Genomic DNA, 19,084 nt, shown 5'->3' with positions numbered 1-19,084 from the left:
AGGTGAGCAAAGCAAAGCCCTTGCCCGGCATCACCAGCCGAAAAACGTGGAACCCAGTGACCATGGGCAACCACCACCCAGGATCAGGCTGGACTCTGGATGAAGCTGGCTGATTAGTATTTGCTAACATTAAGTAGCTAGTAATTCATCCCATTTGGCAAACGAGCTAACATTATAGTCAGCTAAAACCCCAATATCACAATAAATGTAATATGTTTTACAGTAATGTAGCCTGTACTTTAAACATTTTGAGTGGTGTTGGTTCGGTTTGTAGATGTTAACGACTCCATTATAAGTGAAATTAGCTAGTGTTGCCCACTGTAACACTTGTTAGGAAGCAAATGTCCATAGGATAGAACAAATAGAATCAGTCCCACAGGCAATCATTGGGAAAAAGGCTGTGAAGTCTATCTTTTTGAACTTACTGAAAACCCGTCACACATAAAAAGTAGGTTAATACGTAAAAGTAATACAGAAAATGCTCAGAATCTACATGCAGAACATTTAAGACTACCAGGTTTGCTAAACACTTGTTTCGATGGTATGTGTTTCTTGCTCCTTTCTGAATAAATTTACCAGATTTGCCGCATCCTTTGCATATCTCAGTAAATTTAAGTGACTTAGTGAAATGTTACTTTTCTTTACGCCGACATTCTGAAACATCTCTTGAATGTAAGTGCACAGTTTTGTGACTAAATCCTTCATGAACTCAACTGGGATATTATATAAGTTAAATGTAACACTTAAATTGAGATTGGTGTTTTCAGTGCCCGCATTATCGGACTGTCCACCAGCCAACAGGCCCAGGTGATACCACCCCGGTTATTTGGATGCTGGGTGAAGCATACTACAGTCAGTCCAGCAGAACAGCAAAGACGGCCCGCCCAGAATCTCACCACACCTCCTGCCCACTTTACTGCAGCACCAAGGTACACAGCAACACCAACCATATTGCTATCACACACTTGTATAGCTGTACAGGAACTGATCTATACATACATACATTACACTTCATACAGCTTAAACTGGGATTTGATGTTCTCAGGCTGAACTAATGGTTTAAGTACATGGATCAGATCTATATCCTTTGAAAGAGCATTGTTTTATATTCAATTCAATTTCAATTCAATTTTATTTGTATAGCGCCAATCATAACAGAAGTTATCTCAGGACACTTTTTCAAATAGAGCATCGTCTTAGACGAACTTCCTTAAACATTTACATAGACCAACAGTACACCATGGTAAGCATTGGCGACGGGGGCAAGGAAAAACTCCTTTTAACAGGCAGAAACCTTCGGACAGACCCCTTCGGCTCTAGGTGGGTGGTCATCTGCCTGGACCCGTTGGGGGGAGAGAGAGAGAGACAGAGAGACAGAGAGACAACAGATTGTACAGCAACAACAGAAGCAACAACTACAGTTAAACAGTAATGATCGATTGACGATCATGAAAAAAGACGGTGACGGACGGCGACAGCAGAACGACAGGGGGACAGCGAACAGCGACAACAGCAACCGCAGAACAACAATAGTCACAAAACTAATAATAATAACGATAATATCAGGATATTAGCAATGGCAGTCTAGCAGCGACCATGGCAGGAGGCTCACCAGGGGATCCATGAGAACTGCAAGCGACCAGGACGATAAAGCACAAGAACATATTCATGGTCCTCTAGTTGTAGTTTTGAAGAAGAATTATAATTAACTATAAACTCATCTAATAATGGACATATTTATCACTTATATACAGTTCCTGTAAAGAAAGAAGTCAAAAATTTGGAACAACAACCGATTCTAATGAAACAAAGATTGAATATTCAGTAGATTTTCAGATCTCCTGCTTTTGAAGCATTTAAAAGATTGTCTAGCTTTTGAAACTCTTTGAGGCTCATGAATAGTAAAATTGTATTTATTATCTGTAGTGTGTTTGTGCTTGCATTTGTGTATCTATCCGCTGTTAATCTCGCATACTACTGGACCAATCAGCTTCATATTTATTGTACACACGTATGACTATACCGGTATGCTCAAGGACCTCTTGGTTGCAATGATTCAGTATGTATTATCAAAAACCGGGCTGGTACTAACTATACCTCCCTATTCACTGCTGAAGAAAACCATTTTAAATGATTGTACTGAGGAAAATATCATATCTGGATTTTATGATTCACTTATATCTGGGTCCCCTGAGTCTTCCAAAGTTAAATTTAGAGTTTGGAGTGATGATTCATTACAGAAAGGCATTTAATTTTATGAGTGGGAAGATACTTGCAAGAAAGCCAAAGCACAAACAGCAAATACCCATCAAAGGCTTTAACAATATAATTGGTTGATGCGCATATTTATATCACTCCAGAAAAGTAACACAATTTCAATAGTGATATCCCAGAATTTAGATGTGTGGAGCATTTTCCACTGTGTTTGGGAATATTAAAAGATAACAGATGACAGCATTATCATGGAAAGTACAATTATTGGTAAATGGAACAAGAGCTGTTAATGGTATGGGGGTCCTTTAATAAAATCCACAAACATGGAATGTGTGCTGGGTCAACAGAGTGAATTTGAGAAAGTCACCAGAGTGAATATTTTTTTGATTTATTTTTTTGTATTTCTTTTTATTTTTAACATATTATCTTTCAAATTAATCTAAATGAATGTGTTAAATTTGACAGCTTTTGACATCGAACCAATTTTTTAGCCTGCCATGACACCCCTCTAGATCCACCCCTGTTGGGAACAACTATACTGTAGATCTCTTCACCATGTGTCCTGCTGCAGGTCACAGCCGTTCTATAGTGGGCTTAGAGCAGAAGAAGAACGGGAAACTGTGCCTACTGCTCCTGGATCCTGGTTCCTCTGTGTCAGACACCCGGAAGCTGCTGAGCAGGGACACTGTCTCCACAGCCGTCCGCCACGTCAGGAAGTTCTACGGCAGCCTGAAGCACAAACAGTACCAGGTGGTGGCAGTACAGGGCGTGTTGTCTGCTGAGGAGAAACAGGTGAGCTGTGATGGAACAGTACTCCAGGTTCTCATCATTAACCAAACAAAGACCTCGATTGAATATCTTGGCAGTCCTTGATTTGATGTTCTGATGAAGTGTGCAGACTATGAATAAGTGCAGCAACAACTTGCTGTTTATCAGTATAACAGCACACTTTATTTGTTTTCACAGATTAGCATCTTGGATTCCAGGATGTTACGTGCTGAAAGGATCCCATGAACAGAAATGCACCTCTTTATCTCCTCTGTTTGTTTTTACTGTGAACATATATTTGATGTTCCATTTCAGACTTTTTAATGTAGATTTTTGCTAATAAACTCGTTCTTTTTTTAAATAAACTGCTTTTCATGCTGTGCATTTACAGTTAATCAGATCTTATTTCTGATCTGATTTCTGATTAATAATTCATGCATGAGAGAGGAAATGGAACAGAACGACCCTGTCTGCCCAATCTATCCATGTGGCTGTCACACTCTTTAACTCAAAATAACACTGTGGTGTCAAATGGAACCAAAAAAAGAGAATGTGTTCTCAATTAACGCATCTGGTTAAATAAAGGTAAAATAAATAAATAAATAAATGAAGGTTTCCGGGAGGATAAATGAAGAAAATGACAGATTTTGTGGAGGGAATCTCACCTCAGGTTTGGTGTGATGTGACGGGAGAGGGTAAAGTGTGTCAGGAGCACAGATGGCAGCTTTATAAGGAAGATAATGAAGATATCTTCCTGCTTTTAATGTTCACTTCTGATCACAATGTGTGAAAGCTGCTGTTTGAACACGCCTGAAATGCGCATGAATACAAGGTTCACACCCAGAGCTGTGAGGTGTTAACGATGCTCACTGTGAGTTTATTCTCTGGAAGATTATATGTTGAAAACACTAAAAGAAAAACTTTAGTTAAATGATTTTTTTATTTTATTTTATTTGTTGTTTTTTATGCACTTTGTTCTACATCCTCGTGTGTGTGCTTGTAAATCCATCTTTGTGAGGACCAGTTTGAGTGCAAAGTGAGGACATTTGTGCAAAGTGAGGACGCTTTAAGGGGCCGCACCCTCACCCCAAAGGGCCCGAAGTATACAATATTTTCAGGCTTAGTTTTATTATTTTATTATTTTTTTCTCCTGTTATTCACCACTGAAGTGTGAACCTATCGCGGCGTCCCCCATCGGTTTGTGGAGTCGTGTTTTGAAGCCTTGATTTTGGCATTGTTGTTGTTGTCTCTGCGGTTTGTTGGAGCCAGCGGAGGTCACGTAAAGCGAGTTGAGCTGCTCTCATTGGCTGCTTTTGGTTTGGAAACAAATGGCGACTCGTCTGGTCACACCTGTCTCGTATTCCAGATAAACAGTAAAATGTGTTTGTGAACAGATTTTAAGAAGAGAAATAGTCAACAACAGAATCTGGATCCATATCATGACAAAGCAACTGATTTGACAGATTTGAATCTGAAGTTTGGTGCGTTGAGACTGGACGGACTCATGAAGAATGAGACTTGTCAATCACAAGGAATCCCGCCTAAGCGTACCCTGCTTTATGGTCTGTTTGACTCTAAATGGGACTGAAAGTAACACGACTGAGTCTTTTTAGCCATGTGGCATCAATGCTAATAGGATGAGAGCACTGAGTCTTTATAAAAACAAACATAATAACGTCTAAGAAATAAACAGGATTAAATGCTGAGAGTGATCTCAGTTATACAGAAAATAAAGTGAGAGACGTTTACTTTTGGTCTTCAGAAGACTCAAATGATGCTACTTCTTGTGTCAGGGAGTAAAAACAAATAAAATGTGTATTATAAGTAACATATTATGAAATAAAAGTCACACAATAATACACAAATAAAGATTTCTGAAAGGTTCTGATCATATTAAATGGTGAAGTGTAGTGCTAGAGAGCGGGTCCGACGGTCTACATAGTTCTTTTAAAAGGTTTTACATGATCGATTGATTGTTTTTAAGGTTTAGGTCACAATTAGTCTAAAGGTTGTGGTTAGTGTGTGTGTGTGTGTGTGTGTGTGTGTGTGTGAGGGGTATTTTAACTGCTCAACGGGAAGTGACAGTGATAATGGTGATGAGAGGAGAAAAAAATTGAGATAAATAACTACCAAGGTGAGATGTCAGTGATAAAGTATAAACTACATATATTAGAATATTATTATTGATTAATTAAGCAGCATTTTATTGCTGTTATGATGGAAACTAACAACTTTATACTGTTTGGTAAAAGTCGTATTTTATAAACTGACTATATGTTTTTCATATCAAATATTGATCTAAATTAATGTAAATTAATTAATTATTTCACTGTAAAACCTTTAATAATCCAATCATTTTAAGATAATGCTACTAACATTACTCTGTATAGAGTTCATTCAGTTATACCTTAAATAATGTCACTACAGAGAGAAATCATAGACATTACAGGATTATTTACACAGTACATTAATACAAGGCTGCAGGTCACTAATGTGTAGATTTAGTCCCCAGAATATAAATATTTAAAGAGTGAAACCATTAATATGACTTCGACTATAATGTTATACCTCAGAGTATTGATCACCACAGAAACGAATATTATTATAAGTTTTAAAACGTTATGTATCCATTACTTTGATTATTTTCTCTGTAATTAGTGAGGATAATGCAGAGCGGAGGGATTGTGAAGACATGAGCACATCCAACAGATGTCGATGGAGTCCTCTTTCAACGCCGTAGAGCTCCAGGAGCTTCGGGGCGGAGGAGGCCGGCGAGGCGTGTCTCCGACGCCGGGCTCAGCGCCCTGGACAGCGGCCACTGTGGGCAGCGCCGGCCGGGGCTTCGAGAACGCCTCCTACCAGCAGGACGAGGATCATGACCACCAACTGCAGGGGGCGACTGTGTCTGCGGGAGGTCCGCCCTCAACTTCAGGCAACAGCAAGGTTTGATGGTTACTACTTTTACTACGGTTGTTCGTTGTTAGTACGCTTGTTTTATGTTACACGTTAATTTTTTTTGCCGTTATGTAACAGTTGATTGAGTATTTTTGTCATAAATAAATAAATAATGTATTGTAATGTATTAATAAGACCTGGATACGGCGCTGTCGCTTCCAATTTTACCCAGTGGCCACTTCTGGTATTGCAGTGTAAAATTCCCCCGCGGCCCAAAAAGTGATTTCACCTCAGAACACAATTGTATCTGTAAATCTGTTGAGAGGACACCTCGAACTACAAATAAGGTCAATTCTGACTCCTTCTGTTTTTAAATGTTTGATCCATGGTTAGTTTTATATTTGTAAAACTTTCCTCCAGCCAAAAAAGCTTCATAATGAATTATCAGTTAGATTATTATTGTTTTAATAACCACAGAAATTTCACATTTCCACCTGAAGGAATTGTTGCAGGGCACACTGTTGTAAACATTTAGACATAAAAGGGATTTAGTTTCTACTCTAAGCTTTGGTTCACCTCTATATGCACTAAAACACCAAAAAAATATTTTTGCCACTTTCTTCACATGAAGAAAACTGCAGCTATGAATCAGAGCTCTGACTGACTGACTCTGCACTGTAAGCTGCCCAAAATCCTAAATACAAGCTTACCGCTGAATCCCAAGTTAAACATGACATGATGTGCAGGATAAACAGGAGAGGAGCAGATTATGGAGCTAACGTGCCCCCAAGCCCCTTATCGATTGAAGTCTTTATTCCACCAAAGTGGTGATTTACATCTGAAAAGGGCCAAATAAAAGGTTACACAGGGATGTCATTACATGTCAGAGGAGTCTGGTTACACAATGAGAGATTAACTCCTGAAAAAAGCCTTCTGGTATGATATATATCTTATCTTATATATAGGTCTCTTCGCCTCTGCTATTAACTATGTCCATATAAAGCTGCTGAGTCTCTCTGTCACCATCCTCCCGTAAACTTCCTCCTCCCTGTGGTCTAAACCTCCTGTGTGACCGGTGTAAACACCAACACTCCCCGGTGCTCTGAGCATCCAGTCAACGGCATGTCCATACCTGTCCATCAAAAGGAAAGAGTTAAGGTGATTGCAGCTGAGAAGGACATTAGAGGGAAAACCAGAAAACATTTTCTCTGTAAGATTCAACTTTCACCAAAATCAGTGATATAGTTGGTGGTGTGTGACTTTACTGCTGTAAAGCGTTACGCACAGACAGTTACAGAGGGTGGGAAGGACAGAGGCACCGTTTACCCTATTCACAGTCAGTGTAGCATGACTTTGAAGCTGTTATTTTAAGGTAAAGTTACATAATATTGCTTTAAAATGTGACTCAAGTGACACTAGAGAGAAAAGACGTCCCTTTTTCTTGTTTTTGTGCTTGTTTTTCTCTCTTTTCTTTATCTTTCTTCTCTGCTTTGTGGTTTTTCTTTCAGGGGGATCAGCAGCATCAGGAGCCGTACGATGAGGAGGAAGGAGCTGGAGGGCAGGAGGACGGACAGGACTTCACCGAGTTCCACCCCGCCGACGACCACTCCGCGGACTACGGCTTCATCTTCGCCCTGGTGTTCCTGGTGAGCGGGATCGTCCTGGTGGTCATCGCCTACACCATCCCCCGAGAGGCCAAAGTCGACCCGGACTCCGTGTCTGCCCGGCAGATGGAGAAGCTGGAGATGTACTACGCCCAGCTGGGCTCCCACCTGGACAAGTGCATCATCGCGGGCCTGGGCCTGCTGACCCTGGGGGGGATGTTCCTGTCTGTGCTGCTCATGGTGTCCATCTGCCGGGGCGAGATGTACCGACGCAGGGCGGCGTTTGTCCGACCCAAAAGGACTTACGGCTCCATCAACCTGAGGATGAAGCAGCTGGCGACCGGAGAGGCGGGAGGAGGCGATGGCGGGGACGGAGGTGAGGAGTTTTTGGTGGAACACGCAGACACGCGGAATAACATGCAGCCAGATCCCAGCCGGGTCTCCAGATCAGAACCGGGACCGAGCAGGCATCCTCCACCTCCTGCTGCTCCTTCCTCGTCTTCTTCAGCTGCTGCACACGGAGTCGACTAGCCGCTCTTTACGTTCGCTCTGCAGCTGTTTCGCCTTCCTCTGAGGGAGCACTCGGTTGCAAAATGGTGCGGGTCCCTCATTTGTGCTGACAGGAGAAGCACATCTTGAGCACAAGGCTCACTGCTGGAGCGACCCAGCTTTGACCCAGCACTTTGGGATTGAACGCAAACCAAGTTTATGGGATATTTATTCTAACCAATCATAAGGGATGTATTACTTAACATAAGAGGGCTCGATCCGGTGGAAGAAAAGAGGTAAGCCTACGCCAGTGTGGAAAAGAGAGCACATTTAGAGATGAATGGTTGTATATCAGAGATTACAGTTCCAATATAAATCCTAGTATGTTAATCAGAGACTGAGTTTTACGAGAAAAAGAAAGCACATTGTGTCCAACAGCCCTGGAGGTTGTTCGCCACTGCAGAAAGCAACACTTTATTTATGAAGTCCAGTGTTGACACTCGTCTATCAGGTGACCAAAAGATGTTCAACATTCAAACTTCAAACCATACTTTAAACCCCAAATTACAAGATTCACCTTAACACAGACATTAAATAACTGACAGCTGCTGTGAATATCACAGTCCCTGGGTGGGAGTGTCTTACTGGACCGTCTAAATAAAGTATAATGGAAAGTGTGATGCTAGCTCTCGCACAAATAAACAGAGGCAACATTTTTGAAAGTCGTGTTTCTGGTGTGACATTTACACAAAACCACCAGCATCGGCAATAAAAGGACAATAACAGTACAGGACATAAAATAATGTTAAAACTGAAGCCCAGCTGTGTCACCTTCAGCAACCTGCAGGAAACAAATTAAAAGGCAGCAAAGGATGTTCAACTTAAACCTGCATTAAGCATATTTTTACCACTGAGTACATGAAACTCTTTTTGTTTTAGTTCTCTGGATTCAGCCTTTTTCTTGTAATACTGTGACTTTCTCCGTAATATTATGACTTTAATCTCTAAATATTATGATATCTTTCTCCAAATATGATGTCTGTTTCTCGTAAAATGAATATTAATGTTTATATTTCAATAGTTTTATCACCTTAAAGTGGCCCTAAAGGTGCTTTCAGAGAGCACGTTTTAGCAGTTACCAGCCAACAGCTTCAGAAGCCATTTGTATGCTAAAATGTTAGCAACCAGATGGTGACGCATAATCATTTTCATACATGTGATACCGTCATGGAAATACTTGCACATAAGAAAGTGCATCCATAAAACAGACACAAACTAGAACCAGAACTAGAGCCTGACAGATAAATGTTTAAAATGTTTGTTATGTGCTTATGTTAAAAAAATAACATCACCCTCAAATATCAATATTCGTATTATAACAGTTGGTTTTCAATCTCAGATCCTATCGGCTATTGTTGGATGAGGATTTAGCCTCTGGGGCCAACAGCAATGCAAACCTACAGATTCTACATTTATAAGGCTCTGGTTTGAATAATAGTTGCTAAAGAGGCATTCAAAGTCTAAATCTAGCAAGAAAGTTGCTAAGCTACGGAGCCCCCTAGTGGTCAAATATTGCTTAATGCAGCTTTAACGTTTGACATTTAGCTGAATATACCTGATGAATGCAACAGCTTTAATTCGTTGAAAAGGACAAAGGTGAGAGGTGTAGAAGTGATATGACTCACTGTTAAGAGGCTGACACACTTTAACCAGAAAGCTTTGCATCAGCAGTCCAAGAGCTCTTCTACGCTCTTCATGCTGTTAGTCAGTAATCATTTTTATCCTCCACTTGAAGTTGTTTTTTCTCGGATGAGAACGATTTTTGTCACCGCGTCCTGGTTGCAAATCAATTCCGTTTCCATCAAAGTGGAAACAAGTTGAAATTGTACTGTTTTCATCACGAGGACGACTCAACCCGCCTGGATCGATTCCTGAGCAGCTATATTCTGTCATTTAGTTGGAATAGCGTCTGTGTTTGAAGGTGATTCTCAGACAGCTGGAAAAATATGTGTACTTTTACAAGTGACAAGAAAATCTGTGAAGTGAAGACGTAAGATTCTTCGGCGGTTTCTCACCCGACAGAGTTGTTTAATACTTTCCACTGCTGGTGGCTGAAGGCCATAAATGACACTTTCTACATGTTCGTGTTGCTTTCAGTGAACCCACATATCCGATGTCTTGTGCTGCATCGCTCAAAACTGTTGCCTCGTGTTTCCTAATCAGCATTTTCTGCTAGCATCACTTTCCACAGCATCGCAGAGTGGATCTTTGCATCAGGCTGCACGTGAATATCCAACATCAGCAGCTCCTTTAAAGATGTATAAATGATATTTACCTGACATTTAAAGGTCCCTGAGTGTTTAGTGGGCAGTAAAACTAGCCCGTGCTACATGCTAGTCACTGCTGTAGGAAGAGAAAACCTCACAATTGCAGCTACTTTCTGGTTTCTTTAATTAAAAGTTGAAAAGAAAAGAATAATAATAATCTAAAAATTGCAAAACAGCAAATTTAATTGAAAAACAAACAAACATCAAGGTGTCTTCTGGGTCTTTTTTTCTATCCGACTGCATCTGTTATTCTGGAGAACCTTTAATGACACTGCGCCTACTTATTTGTATTATATGTAAACACATGTTATTTATGTCATGTAAGGATACAATATGCCTTAATGAGTAAACACAGACACTGTTCATTGTGTATACGCAGATATTATTATGCTAATGTATTAAGGTCTGTATAGTGAGACAATTAGCCAAGGGTAATGTAGCTACACACACACACACACACTCTAATCTCAAGCTGTTTATTGTTAAAATATGTTTATTTCACAGTACAAATATACTGTAAATACTACATGTAGACGTGTCGGATGTAGAGGACCAGCAGAAGCTAATGCTCAGTAACCAAATACGCAACGCAGGTATGCAAAATTGGGAAAACCTCGTCACAGTCGGACCAATTCCTTTCTTTGTGTTAGCAGCTTCCTGACCTCCGCAGTTCGATCGAAACAAACAGAACAAAACTGAGCGGATGAACAGCAGCTCGTGCTTCAATATTCAGCATTCAAATTCATTAAATAACAACAGAATTTAATGGTTATTAGATATTAGGGCTGATATTGATTAATCTGGGGCTGCAACTGGTGATTTGTATCACTGCAGATTTATTGTTTGGTCCATAAAATGGCAGAAAATAGTGAAAACGTCCTCAAAGCTCAAGTCGATATAATTACATTGCTTGTTTAAAATCAAAGAACATGAGCAAATATCTCCATTATAGTTGCTGGAACCAGTGAATTTCAGGCTTTTTTGCCCCAAAAAATCACATAAATAAATCCTTATTTATCTAAATAGTCTCAGATTAGTTTTCTGTTGATCAACTAATTAATAAATCAACTAATTTATGCAGCTCCAGTAAATAAACAATAGATAAAACGTTAACTATAAAAGAAGTGACTACTGATGATTTAAAAAGGGAGAATACTACACTACACAACTATCCGTTAGATATATTAAATAATATAATATAATCCATATTGATGAGTACTGTTCTATAATCTCTGGTGCAGCAACTTTGTGATTTTAAAGACTGTTCTGTTAATGAACGGTCACAGGTTCAATCCCTGACACAGTTTCTGCTGAGGTGTCCTTTGAGTAAAGACTAAAGTTTGGACTCGACTGTGTGTAACGCTTCCAGGTGCAGGAGGGAAGTTTGGAGAACGTGGATCTACTTTTTAAAACAACAACATCAGTCGCTGCAGCAAATTCCCAGAGTAGTTCAGAAAACACTTTTATTTTCTTTTTGAAGAGAAGATACGAACAAATTTGTATTTTAATTTGAAGGAAACACTTTTAACGTTGAATACCAGCAAGATAATCCTGGTGTGTTTAGGTGAAACAATGATGCTGAGGCGACTCTTTAAGCTCTGGTACACCGATAACTCCGTGTGTGCTGGTGTTTCGGATCTTCATTTCTTAACCAGTTCCAGGAGCATTATTGTGTAGCTGCTGCACACATGCCTGGTTGTCTATAACATCCATGACACAGGACAACTTAAGTATCCTAAACTGTCTTCATGATAGATAGGTATAGGGTAGGTACCAGAGCTTTCTTGAAAATCACTATTTACATCATTTACTGTGTATTTTCTCCTCCTGTGATGGTGCCTCCATCCATCATTTGCTTCAATTTGCAGCTCACCAGTATACATCCAAAGGGAAAGCGTACAAAGGTCAAACTCTTTCCGTGGTTTCAGTGTGATTGAGAGTTTTATTGGGGAAAAAGAAAGCGAAATAAGAAGTGAGAGTGGAGGGGAGGGAGGGAGGTTTTCTGTGTGAGCGAAGGAGATAAAAAGATGTGGGAGAGCCGATAGGATGCAGCGGAGACGCTGGATGACGTGAGGTGATTCTTGAAGAGATGGATTTGGGGGAGGGGGAGTCGGGGAGTGACTCTGCAGGAAGCTAAATACCTTCAATGATACATTCAGGTTTCTCAGAACAAGAAAGACAAGAATAAACAGCTCAGCTTAAGGTTTAAATAAACATGAAAATAGCCCTCTAAAGCTGATTCATGTGGAGACACGCAGACATTAGAACCTGCAGGTCCTCATTAGTGGGGGAAAACAACACAGCAGCAGAAACGCAACCTGATAGAGGGAATGATTGCTGCTGATGGTTCGCTTCACACAGGCTGGACGCAGAGAGCTGGAAGGGAAGAGGTTTGAAAGGGTTTTAAAGTGAGTTTAGTTACACGGATGGATGGATGGATGGAATCAGGTCAGGAGGAAGCAGACAGAAAGATTGTAGATTGCTTTTGTGGAAAAACTCTTAAAGGGGCCGATCGAGAACTTGTTTAAAGCCTTTAGTGTCTCCAGATGGAGTCGTGGGAAGTCTGACGATGAAAAGTTAAAAAGGAGTGGGAAGATTTTAGATGGAGCGCGTTTGAAAAACTTTATATCAACAAGTGAATCTGCTCTTCTGCTCTTTTCTGATCACATGTACAGATGATCTTTATAATAAGCTCATGAATAATGTATCCGTGGATAAGCAGCGTGTTGCAAGTTAAAAAGATCTTATGATGATCTGCAGGGAGGAGCTGTCTCCTGCTGTGACCCCCCCGGTGTGACACATACAGCTGTATTATACAGCTTAAACAGGGTTCTAACCCTAATCAAATTAAAATACAACTTGGAGTGATTTTAGTGGAGCGACTGTGAGCGGATGTATGTTTGGGCCAGGTAGAATACAACAGATGATGTTAATAGTTTGGTTATTTTGTCGGTTATGAGTCTGTGTTATAGTCAGTGCAATATTAAATGTATGGAGTACTCTTTTAAGAATATATAGTATATATATATCTATCTATTGTATGTATTTTTAAATATATCATACAAGAGGCAGATTAGACACAATGAGTCTGTTAAACACTGATTGTTCACGTAGATGTAAGTTATACCTTCAATTGTTAATATTTAGTTTTGGGCAAGTTTATTATGGAACACATTTCAAACACAAAGGCAGCTCATATACTTTAAATTAGAAAGAAAGAAACACATTAAACCAACATTTTTACTGTGTAATCACGGTGATTTATGCTAGTTAGCGACATGCTAGAAAGATATGTTCACCCTAAAGAGTCTAGAAAGTGAAATTAAAGAGTTTGTTCACACAAAATGCATAAAAAAAAACCTTTTGAATGAATCCATTAATGGACTTTTACTAGAGATCGGAATGGGAGAAAAGGGCGGCAGAGGAAGGACGTGTGAGTGCAGAGCATCTGAAAAGAGCAAAACTATGTTTCTGTTCCTCGGTGACGTGTTTGAATGTCAAGACCGAACATGAGCACCTTGGCCAAAGACAAAGAAAATCAATCTTTATTCTGTCGGCAGCACAATGACTCTGTTACCATAGAAATAGTCTATTTATATCAAGGACCATTGCTAGAGCAGTTCTCGTATGTCATGGAAAGTCCTTGTGAGGACACGAGAGAGGAGACAGTGTTATAAACCCTTAAAACCTCTGATTGTGTCCCTGATGAGGGGAAACATAAACCTGAGGAGCCACTGGGGGAATAAATCACACATTTTTTAGTACAAATCAGCTGTTGGTAGACGAGCGAAACGCTTTAATTCACACGATAAGTCCAAGGGCAGACTTCAGCTGAGCAGTCAGAACTCGCTGCAGGAGATCAGGAGGACGAAGCCAACAGAATAGAGTTTATGATTTTTTACATACTTGTTGATTTATCTGGACTTTAAATCCCAAAGTTATCTGATTATTAGCATGTTAATAAGTAAATGTGAGCGATTATATATCTGCAACAGGCAAATATCTGCGAGTATCAGCCCTCCAGGAATATAAGAACCACGTTGATGGACTTCTAAGGTTGAATAATGTCAAAGTATATATATTTATAGTGTAATTCTTATTATTCTTTAATAATCAAGCAGTAAATGTTGTCATGGATTTGATGACTACAGCAGTTCTGGGTAGATTATTCTTCAGATTCACCCTCCAGACAATCGAAAATTGGTCCTTTATCAGTACTGAAGTTCGGCCCTGATTATCTAGTTTACAGATCCAGTCTTAAACCGCCAGACCTGCACGCAGATTCATCGATAATTTTCCAAGCATGTTTGATGTTTAGGAGTTAAAATCTGGAGGATTACATCGGTACGGGAGTAAATGAGAAATGTTGCCAAGCAGCCGTAAATGTCAGCGAGCAAACTGCTGCTGACAGATATTAAAATCTCACCTCCAGTTCTTGCTGATCAATAAACAACCGGCCTTCTGCTTTTGATTTTTCTCAGTGGGAAGCATTAATCTTACTACCGCAGGTTGTTCAGCTTCCCCATGAGATCTTCCCTCTAACACCATCCTTTATTTTAAAAGTCGGTTAGGATTTTTAAAACGTTTTTTAACATTTTTGCAAGCTGTTTGCTGTGTACACATGTATGATAAGACAACTGTCACTGAAATACTGATGAAAACTTAAAAATGATGATTCTCAGGCAACTTCTGCAGCTGTAAGATCTCTTTTCTCTGATTTCTAAGCTGATTAATGGACGTTTATTTGCAGTGGACATAAGAGAAAATTATCTCTTTGGAAAGTGTAACTCACACCAGATCTAAAAATATGCGTATTCTGACAATGTGTTCAGTTCTGACTCTGATTTTTGATGCAGACTGCAGCAGTCAGACACAAGGGGGCTTTTAAAGTAACTGCCTCCATGTCCCTGCTGACGCTGCGTTCGCCTCACGCAGCATCTTTGCTTCACGTGTCTCCCTTCACACTTTGCAAACCTCTGCTCCGAATGCAGGACACGCAGGCTGCACATGAACCCGCGAATAGAAGCAAGAGACTATGTATTCTGTTTTTCCTCTCGCAGTCGCACCAATAATGAGTTACCTCTACGTACCCGTTACACTCTTCTCCAACAGCGAGGGGGTCGGAAGGTCAAAGGTTGCAGCACAGTAGTGTTCCTGCAGCTGCTTGAGATTCAGTACTTCACTCAAGGACACTTCAGCAGTGTGCAGGGTTCTGACCCTGAGCTCAGTCTCATTAATCACTACACATCACGCTGCCTCAGAAAATAACAAGAGAAGGTTGCCGGCGCTGTGAAAAAACAAGCTCCTGGTACAAAACCTCAGCTGTTTACACCTAAAAGCCTCCATTTTTGTTCAGCTTAAAAAATCCGCCCCACTGAAAACACCCAGACTGAATGGTACTTCCTCTGCACAGGCTGGAGCTGGATGCTTCCCTTTATGTACAGATATATAATATGCACAAATGTAACACACACAGCAGTAGCATTTTACTCAGAGACTCAATGAATGTACAAATTAATGCTGTAATGCAGGAAGGTCGGCACCATCACAGCAGTGTCACGCAATATATCACAAATATCTGTCAGTCACACGGTTTCACATGTTTACACCACACACTTTGGTGTAAACAGTCACATGATTTCAGTGCAGTCGCCTTGGAAACACTACTGTAAAAACATTCCTGCTCTTTTCTTTTATTCTGTTTTAAAAAGTGCAGAGTTAATAGATGTATATTTAACGAGATAAAGCGATATTTTACTCAGGTGGAACATTTTTTGGGGTGCGTCCAAACGTTAATAAACAGCTATGGTCGTCATTGGGCTTTTTAATTTAAACTTAAAAGTAATCTGATACCTTTATTGACCTCTAATGGGTACTAGCAGTAATTGTAACAACACTTACATGACATTTTCCTTCTACAAAATGTTTCCTCCAACCCAATTCTCCCATTACATCCCGTCAAATCCATAAATTACAGCCAAACTAGGGTTGAATGATTTCCCACCATTTTAAAATGATTACATCTTTTATTGCAGTCAATTTAACCTGATTTTAAAAACACAAAACTATGGATACATAGCTTTACACCAGCTATTACACAATATTTAACCATACAACTGGACTGCAAGCTGCCATGAACAGTAAATGTGAGAAACCTTTAGCTGAGAGTTTGATCCACAGTCACAATTCCCTGTAGTTACAATGGTGAATGTCAATAATACAAAGCCTTCAGTCTCTTTTCAAAAAGTGAATATGGAGAGGTTTTACAATAAATGTGCTGTTTGAGGTCACATTGCCTGAAGTCTTCTGTGTGTTGGTAGTACTGTAACATTTGTAGCTTTCAGAATAAAAGCAGGAACGAGACAATGACAGATGCCTCAGGGCCGCTGACTGTTCATGAATTTAAATGTAATCGATTCTACCCGGGTGAAATATCGCTCTGAGTAAACCCAGAATGAAACAATGAATATTAAAGTCTATGAAATGTAAGAAAAGAATGAAAAAAAGAACTATTACGTGGCCTGAAGAAGGAAGTTGTGTCTGTTTGTGAATCAAAGATGTGAATCTTTTGCAATCAATATATGACAATGAAAGTAACATTTAGCACAGAAAATAAACGGACATTAAAGGGATATATCACTTGTTTTTTTAAGTAGTTTAGTTGGACTGTTAGCTGGTGGAAATGTTTACTACAAAACTACATTTTGATCTAATGACTGTTGTGATATTGCTTGAGAAAAGTGAAATATCCCTTTAATCTATGAGAGAAAACCAGGGTCTTTAAACTGTTATAAAGCAGGCAGGGTCGTATTAGCTCTTTTCAATATATAACCAGAGATTTTAAAATATTGTTAATGTTTTATTTGCAGTTTATTTTTCTCTTCATATTTTTCTGTTGAAATTTGGGAAAAAAGCTACGTTAAGAGTCGTCCACTTGTTAAAAAGAAATTAAAGGTTTGTTTTTGGTGAATTTTGGTAAAATCATGAGCCTTAAATATTTTTTAGTTCAGTAGTCTTTTCTGTGATCACCTTCCAAACTGGATGTATGAAACTTTACGCAGCAGCACAAGAACAGGAAACCCTAAAGCATGGTAAAGCTTACAGACTCTTATAAAAATGGGAATTAATGTCTGTCTGTTTTGAGGATGACTTTTATAAAGATTCGGTTGTTATTACAGGATGAAAGAGCAACGTTTGTGTTAATTCCTGTATTTCTCCTGATGATGAAGATTGTGTTGCGTTTCCAGTCCTGATAACCAAAACAATCAAAGTCTAACTGAAGTGGTTTCACCTGCACAGACCCCCCGGTTGGCTCTATGGTGTATTTTAATGAAGAGCACAGTTACTTGTGTACAGTGTGTAACTGCAGTATGTTAATCACAAGTGTTTATTTGTGACGATTATTCATTAGCATTTTTCATCATTTTATACAATTAATCCAACTCCTCTTAAAACATTCCTCTTATAAATCTAATTTGAAACCAACTGAGGATGAATGTCGGGAGTTTTAAATGTTCTATAACTGAAGAAATATATGCTCGTTCTAGGAATCCAGTGAATACATATATGTGATCTTTCTTTACGTCATCATTCGGGCCCATCTCCTATCTTTGGTCCCCACTCGTAGTTTAAAAAAACGCTGCTTTGTGTGCTTCAGGAGGCGAAGTGAATCTGCATGTTATTAGTGTGTGACGCTGTAAAGGTCCGATGCCTTGTTCCTGTACATACTGAGGATGCTGTATACTGTATGTAACGACGATGCTGATTTTTAAGTATGATTTTGTTAACGTGACCAATAAACTTTCTGTTTTTGCTGTTTGTTTTTAATCCAGCGTGTCTGACTGCTCTCTGGTCGGGTCTCTTTCTAAACCTCAGATGAACCTTATTTGCATTGAACATCTTGATCTGCAGCGGAGGTCAGGCGGCAGGGCGACTCGCTGTGGGTGTAAGTGTTTGTGGGCAAGACGCTGTCAAAACCTCTACCTGACTGTTGGCATTTGACTGTTTGTCTTTATTGATTCAGGCGTCTCTGTCGGGGCACAAAAGACAAACCCAGTGTCTGTGAGTTCAGTGCATTTACTCACAGCAGCTCTTTGAACTATAAACTAATGTCAACATGGTCACATACTGATGTTCAGCAGGTATAATGTTTCAGGGCTTCCAGATGTCATAAACCGGCTGTAAGTTCAAACAAAACAAAGGAAGACCACACAGATAATTAAATGTATTTATTTAAGCAATATTAAGCTATACGAGTATAACAATATGTAAATCAGTGTTGTCAGTAGAATAGTGAGTGTGTGAAAAATAAATCTAAGTAAACCCGAAACACAAACAAACCAAGAACCTGCTGGCTAAGAGGAGAGAGACATAACTAACATAACTCTCTATATATCCGAGCAATCAGGGAGCAAGTTAAATCAGGTGTAGCTCTCCTGCACAGAAACAGGGGGAACACACAGAACAACCAGAGTGGGACGGCTCATCACACAGGACAGCCAGTGGTTAAATTCCTCTGCAGTCCGATTAGTAAGAATCATGAGAAAGACTCATTTCGGCTAATCTCTATAAACAGATATCTACATGTGAATGCGGAGTTTAACGTGATCGGATACTTGGACTACAAACGGAACCAGAACCAAAATCTTGGTCCCTCACCTACAGATTATTCACTTATATGCAGATATCTGTTTAGATTATTAAAATGTTTACCATGTTTGTTTAGTTTTTAAACACAAAGTACAGCTGACGTTAAATAACTTTACTTTTAGATGAAAGGTCATCACC

General features: G+C 39.6%; 2 protein-coding genes across 2 annotated transcripts in view; both read left to right on the top strand.

The window, feature by feature from the left end:
- The window catches only part of zufsp (zinc finger containing ubiquitin peptidase 1), a 10,393-nt gene extending 7,053 nt beyond the window's left edge, over window positions 1-3,340 (top strand). The window contains exons 3-5 of the mRNA XM_035662643.1: window positions 844-929; window positions 2,786-3,006; window positions 3,181-3,340. Coding sequence (XP_035518536.1) covers window positions 844-929; window positions 2,786-3,006; window positions 3,181-3,228 — 355 coding nt within the window. The 3' untranslated portion in view covers window positions 3,229-3,340. The remainder of the gene's footprint in view (window positions 1-843; window positions 930-2,785; window positions 3,007-3,180) is intronic.
- A 2,351-nt stretch (window positions 3,341-5,691) lies between these two features.
- tmem74b (transmembrane protein 74B) lies at window positions 5,692-8,012 on the top strand. Its single transcript, XM_035662744.1, has 2 exons — window positions 5,692-5,925; window positions 7,386-8,012. Exons 1-2 carry the CDS (start codon window positions 5,692-5,694, stop codon window positions 8,010-8,012), a joined length of 861 nt encoding a protein of 286 aa, XP_035518637.1.
- The last annotated feature ends 11,072 nt before the right edge of the window (window positions 8,013-19,084 follow it).

The sequence above is a fragment of the Morone saxatilis genome, unplaced genomic scaffold (assembly GCF_004916995.1).
Source record: "Morone saxatilis isolate NCDOM2014 unplaced genomic scaffold, NCSU_SB_2.0 Contig18, whole genome shotgun sequence".
In the NCBI taxonomy this organism is placed as follows: Eukaryota; Metazoa; Chordata; class Actinopteri; family Moronidae; genus Morone; species Morone saxatilis.
This window is presented reverse-complemented; position numbering and strand designations above follow the sequence as displayed.

Bases quoted from the DNA above. Each gene is read 5' to 3' on its own strand.
- tmem74b (XM_035662744.1), top strand. From the start codon at position 5,692: ATGTCGATGGAGTCCTCTTTCAACGCCGTAGAGCTCCAGGAGCTTCGG. The intron at 5,926-7,385 runs GTTTGATGGTTA...TTTTTCTTTCAG, and splicing joins CAACTTCAGGCAACAGCAAG to GGGGATCAGCAGCATCAGGA.